This window comes from Oncorhynchus keta, chromosome 28, assembly GCF_023373465.1.
Source record: "Oncorhynchus keta strain PuntledgeMale-10-30-2019 chromosome 28, Oket_V2, whole genome shotgun sequence".
In the NCBI taxonomy this organism is placed as follows: Eukaryota; Metazoa; Chordata; class Actinopteri; order Salmoniformes; family Salmonidae; genus Oncorhynchus; species Oncorhynchus keta.
In genome coordinates, this window is record NC_068448.1 from 58,074,082 (window position 1) to 58,081,581 (window position 7,500).

The 7,500-nt window shown below is 45.1% G+C and overlaps 1 protein-coding gene across 4 annotated transcripts in view; it reads right to left on the reverse strand.

The window, feature by feature from the left end:
• The window catches only part of LOC118361593 (matrix metalloproteinase-16-like), an 80,658-nt gene that overhangs the window by 45,744 nt on the left and 27,414 nt on the right, over positions 1 to 7,500 (reverse strand). For 2 of the 4 annotated variants that reach the window (XM_035741640.2, XM_035741642.2), the window contains one exon: positions 6,307 to 6,620. In XM_035741640.2, the coding sequence (XP_035597533.1) occupies positions 6,307 to 6,620 (314 nt within the window). The remainder of the gene's footprint in view (positions 1 to 6,306; positions 6,621 to 7,500) is intronic. The other 2 variants (XM_035741641.2, XM_035741643.2) reach the window with 1 other exon arrangement.

The following is a 7,500-nucleotide window of genomic DNA, read 5'->3' on the forward strand; positions in this document are numbered from 1 at the left end:
AGGAATCTTGGCTTTAGATTACGAGATACACAACAACATTGCAAGTGCATTTGGAACAAAGACTACAAGCCCTGCTAGAGATCAACCAACCAGATCCACTACATTTGATGTGAATGTTACTTCAAATGTTACTTCACAACTTCAACGTTTCTCTAAGTACCTACGAGGTTGAACACCTAACATATGGTCCTTGTTACAACAAACCTTTCAGCAAACCAAAGGGTGCTCAACTATAATCCATCCCTGACCAAAATACTTCCCCCTTTCCCATCGCATCCCCTCCCTCCCCTGTCCTCTAACTCTCCACACTGCCTAGGGTGTGTAGCACAACAACAGCCGTGGTAGGTCCAGAGCTCCAGGACAAGAAGGGATGGATCTCTCTGTTCTCGCCCCCAGGCCTCCCACCCTCTCTCTGGCTACAGCAGCTGAACATCACCCCCTCTCTGGCTCTCTCCTCTCTCCCACCACCGCCTGTGCTAGTACGACGCTGGCAGGTGTTACTGTTCCCTCTCTCTGTCTGTCTGTCCTCCTGCACCTCAGGGAGCTGAAGACACTGGAGATAGATAATGTTTTGAGGGAGAGGGGAGGAGGGTTGGAGAGCGAGAGAGAGATAGAGAGAGAGAGAGAGAGAGAGAGAGAGAGAGAGAGAGAGAGAGAGAGAGAGAGAGAGAGAGAGAGAGAGAGAGAGAGAGAGAGAGAGAAAGAGAGAGAGAGAGAGAGAGAGAGAGAGAGAGAGAGAGAGAGAGAGAGAGAGAGGGAGGGAGAGAGAGAGAGAGAGAGAATGAAAGAGAGCGAGAGAGAGAGAGAGAGAGAGAGAGAGAGAGAGAGGGAGAGAGAGAGAGAATGAAAGAGATGAAGCGAGAGAGAGAGAGAGAGAGAGAGAGAGAGAGAGAGAGAGAGAGAGAGAGAGAGAGAGAGAGAGAGAGAATGAAAGAGAGCGAGAGAGAGAGAGAGAGAGAGAGAGAAAGAGAGAGAGAGAGAGAGAGAGAGAGAGAGAGAGAGGAGACTAAAATATATTACTGGGCCCTATTGAATGTGACCTATTCATCGTTATGCTCTCTGCATCACTGACAGTCACAGAGTGCTTTATTCATTAACGACTTGACCTAGTTCCTGACATCACATGACCCACAATGTTGGGCTGTGATCTCCATTATAAGTGGTGTATGCTCTGTATGTAATCATTGTGATCTACACAAGGTGTAGTTCTTGTACTGTAATGTACTGTGAACTGGTACAGTATGTATAAAATATACTGTTGATGATTGATGGGTTACACTTCTAATTCACGACTAATGTTTTCCAGCCATATGTCTTATAAGTAATAAGTGAACTGCTAAGATGTGCCAAATAAACTCTATCCAGCTGTGTATTTGGTTTGCTAACTTGCTAGTGTGTGTACGTGCATGTGTGCTTGCAGACTAAGGGGTTGGTTAGACTGTCAGCACGTGTACAGAAATATGAGAAATATATATATATTATTACTGTATATACACACACATATATATATAAAGAGAGAGAGAGAGAAAGAGCGAGAGAGAGAGGGGGGAGAGAGAGAGAAAGAAAGAGAGAGAGAGAAAGAAAGAGAGCGAGAGAGAGAGAGAAAGAGAGAGAGAGAGACAGAGAGAGAGAGAGGAGAGAGAGAGAGAGAGAGAGAGAGAGAGAGAGAGAGAGAGAGAGAGAATGAAAGAGAGCGAGAGAGAGAGAGAGAGAGAGAGAGAGAGAGAGAGAGAGAGAGAGAGAGAGAGAGAGAGAGAGAGAGAGAGAGAGAGAGAGAGAGAGGAGAGAGAGAGAGAGAGAGAGAGAGAGAGAGAGAGAGAGAATGAAAGAGAGCGAAGAGAGAGAGAGAGAGAGAGAGAGAGAGAGAGAGAGAGAGAGAGAGAGAGAGAGAGAGAGAGAGAGAGAGAGAGAGAGAGAGAGAGAGAATGAAAGAGAGCGCGTGAGAGAGAGAGAGAGAGAGAGAGAGAGAGAGAGAGAGAGAGAGAGGGAGAGAGAGAAAGAGAGAGAGAGAGAGAGAGAGAGAGAGAGAGAGAGAGAGAGAGAGAGAGAAAGAGAGAGATAGAGAAAGAGAGAGAGTGAGAGAGATAGAGAAAGAGAGAGAGAGAGAGAGAGATAGAGAAAGAGAGGGGGGGGAGAGAAGTGACAGGCAGAGTTGTGACGTCATCCACAGCTGTTCTCTACAAACACACAGACACACAAAGGGAGAGCTGAGGGAAGGAGACAGAGAGAGGGCGAGGTAGGGAGCTAGAGTGGGGGAGACGGACAGAGAGCACGTGGAGAAGAGCGACGGAGAGATGAAGCGATGGTGTGAAGGAAGCGATAGTTGTAGAGAAAGGACAAGAAAAGTGTGACGTGGCAATGGAGTGTTTGGAGGCAAAAACAGGACTGACGTACTAGTGTGAGGGTAGGATACAGGTCATAAGATGATAGAGTACAACTGGTTCCTAGGAAACAATAGCCTGGTAACCTCCTGCTGCAGCTAAAGGCTACAGGGTGAGTGAGTTATTCACCCCAGGTTCTCAATTCAATTCAACTCACAGGGCTTTATTGGCACGGGAAACATATGTTTACATTACCAAAACAGGTTAAATAGATAATAAACTAAAGTGAAATAACCCCCAAAAAATGAACAGTAACCATTACATTCACAAAAGTTTGAGTCATAGAGACATTTCAAATGTCATATTATGGCTATATACAGTGTTGTAACGATGTGCGAAAGGTTAAAGTACAAAAGGGAGAAAAAAAATAAATAAATAAATAAACATGGGTTGTATTTACAATGGTGTTTGTTCTTCACTGGTTGCCCTTTTTCTTGTGGCAACAGGTCACAAATCTTGCTGCTGTGATGTCACACGGTGGTATTTCACCCAAAAGATATGGGAGTTTATCGACATTTGATTTGTTTTTGAATTCTTTGTGGGTCTGTGTAATCTGAGGGAAATATGTGTCTTTAATATGGTTATATATTTGGTAGGAGGTTAAGAAGTGCAGCTCAGGTTCCATTGTGGGCAGTGTGCACATAGCCTGTTTTCTCTTGAGAGCCAGGTCTGCCTGCGGCGGCCTCTCTCAATAGCAAGGCTATGTTCACTCAGTCTGTACATAGTCAAAGCTTTCCTTAATTGTGGGTCAATCACAATGGTCAGATATTTTGCCACTATGTACTCTCTGTTTGGGGCCAAATAGCATTCTAGTTTGCTCAGTTTTTTTGTTAATTCTTTCCAATTTGTCAGGTAATTATATTTGAGTTTTCTCATGATTTGGTTGGGTCTAATCCAGTGTGTTCAGGTAGTCTTCAATAGTTGATTCTAAGATTTGTATTTTATAATGTATACGTTTTTGCTGTTTGTTCTTTGTTATAGGGCCAAAAAGATTGGAGAATTGGTTTATCCATATATCTCCGTTTTGGATAGATAACTCTTTCTGTTGTTGTTTGTTTAGTGTTTTCCAATTTTCCCAGAAGTGGTTAGATTCTACGGATTCTTCAATTACATTGAGCTGATTTAATTTGTTGTTGCCTAATAGTTTTTTTGGTAGGTTTCCACACTACTTTCCTTCCATCTATAGCATTTCCTAATATTATTAAGTTATTTTGGCTTTGATGCCTCATGATAAAGTAGTCTAGAGTACTACTGCCAAGTGATGAGCTATAGGTGTAACTACCGTAGGAATCCTACTGTAGGAGGCCCCTCGAAGCCTACCATTGACTATGTACATACCCAGCGTGCGACAGAGCTGCAGGAGTAGTGACCCGTTTTTGTTGGTTATGTTGTCGTGGTTGTGCCTAGGGGGGCATATGGGGGAGGGAATGCTGTCACCTCCAGGTAGGTGTTTGTCCCCCTGTGTGCTGAGGGTGTCAGATTATTGTCCAGTTCTGGCATTTAGGTTGCCACAGACTAGTCTCTCTCTCTCTCTCTCTCTCTCTCTCTCTCTCTCTCTCTCTCTCTCTCTCTCTCTCTCTCTCTCTCTCTTTCTCTTCTCTCTCTCTTTCTTTCTCTCTTTCTTTCTTTCTCTCTCTTTCTTTCTTTCTCTCTCTCTTTCTCTCTCTCTTTCTCTCTCTCTCTCTGTCACTTTCTATCCCTCTCTCCATCCCGCTCTCTGTCTCAAACCCTCCTCTATCTCAGGCTGAATCAGACTGGAAATGCCAACAGTGAATTTAGGGCAACCCTTCTTCCCCGCAGCACTGCAAGTAGTTGAACTATAACAGCATTCTAATTCCAAGTTACTACCTACTGTACACATTACCATGATAAAAACACATACAAGTGTGTCATGCATCATGGAGTTGTCAAATCATTTAGAATAGGATCAATAAATCAGGGCAACATATCGTATGTTTTCTTGTCTTTTATAAAGCACTAGCTGGCTCATAGCTCAGTGAATGACTACTGCATTTGTGTATCAATTGAAGATCATGTTCTGAATGACTCTGTTCATGCCAATCTACGGTGGTCCTATGGTTAATTAATGCTATAGAGAAAGCTTCATGTTATTATTATTATTATTAGGTAAGTGTCATAGCTCTAAGTAAGAACGTTCGACACAGTAGATACTCCACGCCATTCCAATCAACATGCATACACACACCCACGCACCAACGCGCACCCACACCCACATACACAAACCTGTGCGCACGCACACGCATACACACACTGAAATAACACACAAGCACGCACACACACACGCGCGCACACACGCACGCGCACGCACACACACACACACACACACACACACACACACAGAAATAACACACACGCACGCACGCGCGCACACACACACGCATACACACACTGAAATAACACACACGCACGCGCACACACACAGAAATAACACACAAGCACGCACGCACGCACACACACACACACACACACACACACACACACACACACACACACACACACACACACACACACACACACACACACACACACACACACACACACACACACACAGAAATAACACACATGGAGGATATTGTATTGATAAAGATACCCAGACCGTAGCCTGTCTTCATGATTACTTTAAGCAACACATGTTTTTATTCAGTGGGATGCGTTACTGCTCGTGAATATATCATTTAATTGAATGTTTTCATTGATGTGTGGGCAGTGTTGGAAAAAAGAAGCCGCATCAATATTACATTGAGCAGAGAGAGGGGCACTGAATCACTAGCTTCTCTGACAGCTGCTTCTCCATCTCATTAGCATGTGTGTGTGTGTGTGTGTGTGTGTGTGTGTGTGTGTGTGTGTGTGTGTGTGTGTGTGTGTGTGTGTGTGTGTGTGTGTGTGTGTGTGTGTGTGTCCGTGCGCATGTCCCATAGGACTCACTTCAGATGTGTCCTTTAATAGCTTACATCTATACCCAGACTATGTCTCCCCTCTCCTGCCCCTCCACTGGATATACCACATTAACCCAGAACCATCAGCTTTTTATTTTCTTTTATCTGCTTTTCTTCCTACTTCACAATCTGGAACTCTCCAGAACCTCTCGTCTGAACTCTTCTCCTCTCCCTGACTTTACATCTCTCCTCTCATCCTCCTCTTCTCCTCATCTCCCTCTCCAGCTGCTTGTTCCTCCTTTTGGGTATCGCACTCTCTCTCGTCCCTCTCTCTCGTCCCTCTCTCTCATCCCTCTCTCTCATCTTCTCTTTCTCTTCACAGTCAGACACTCTAACTCCCTCTCATCTCTCCCACGCCTCTCTGTCATGTCCTTCTGTACTTCATTTTTTTTAAATCACGCATCTCCATCTTTTTCCATATTTCTCTCTCTTTCCCTACCTCACCCATTCTCTCTCTCTCTCTGTCCCTCCCACCTTTCCCTATCTTTCTCATCTCTCACCCCCATCACTCTCTCTACCTTTTCCTCTCTCTCTTCCCCTCTCTCTCGGTCGATGATGACCCTGGTTGTTTTATCCTAGATGGGATGTACTCAGACAGTGCTGCAGACTGCATGCAGGAGGTCAAAGGTCAGATAGTGAGCTTAAACGGAGCGCATCGACCGGCCTGCCGGCAGACCCTGTGACTCACCATAACTTCCCCTCCTTGCCTACTCAGGTTGGGTTTATACAGAGAGAGGCACAGCCAAGCCCAGACCAGAGGAACACAACACATTAAGTCCAGGCATAAATTGTAAATCCAACTTACATATCAACTCAAAAATACTGTGACAGTTGATAACGTTTGATAGGTTTTAAACACTCAACTAGTCCAGAGGAGTGTGATGTCATAATCATATATTAGTTGACTACATCACTGTTATGTAAGCATCAATGTCTGTTTCCATATTAATGTTAAAGGTTATCATTACCCATCTTACCGTCGTGGTTTGGGTTGCCCAGGGTCCAGGGTTCGTCTGAGTCAAAGTGGGTGTCCCCTCCGATTCCGGGGCCCGGGAAGTAGGCGTGGGCCAGGAAGCCTCCCTCTCCGTCAAAGGGCGAACTGTCGCCGTGGAAACCCGAGGCAAAGATGATGGTGATGTCCACGTCCTTCTTGGTACGCTCCAGGTCGCTGTAGGGGACGGCTTCGAAGCGGAGCGGAGTCACGTTCTGCCACACATCGAACGCCCGCCGGATGGCGTCATGCGTTTCCTCTGCGCCCACCTTGGGTGTGACGTTCTTTATGCTGTGGCAGGGGGAGAGGATAGAGGACGGTAGGGGTGAGGCCACACATATGGTGCATAGTACACATTCCATGTTGTAACATATTATAACGTACCATAGCATACAGCCACACGCATGCCATTACCTCTCATCATTATGCACTAAGTGGTACTACTTAAAAAGTGAAGTGTTAAAAGGGGCTTTGAGAGAGAGCGTGCTTCCCAAATGTCACTCTATGCCCCATGGGTCCTGGTCAAAAGTAGTGCACTATAAAGGCAATATGGTGCTATTTGGGAGGCAGCCAGAGATGCAGCTGAGTCCTCTACTGCTGCTTGGACTGCTGTAGCCAGGTGTTGAGAGAAGAACTAGAGGATTTCCTGATTTCCTGTCCCTGGAATTTATTTTCTAATTAAGGATTATACACAGCTCACTGCGTCACAAGAGCACCAGCAATCTGTATGGCACCCTATTCCCTATTTAGTGCAGTACTTTTGATCAGGGCCCAAAGCGCTCTGGTCAAAAGTGGTGCACTATGTAGGGAATAGGGTTTCATTTGAGATGAAGCCTCAGTCTGGCTTGGCCAATCTCCATACCCTCTACACTTTAGTCACGCCTAAAATACGGGAAAGTGGGGCACTTTGAATTTAAACTTATTTTTCCTTCTCAACATTGCACTTGAGCATCAGGCTTTATCCCCAGTTCTTCTCTTGAGCAGAAGTGGATGAGTGAATTAGAGAAGTCAGACACTCACTACACTTCTGCTGAAGTTAGCAGCTACTCTGGAGGTCGTGGTGTGCTATCTTCTACTGAAGGAATCTAAACTGTTAAGGTTGACTGAGTGTTCAACTCATCTGAAGTGATGCCTGCCTCGAAAAAAAAACATTTCATGTCCACTCTTTGGA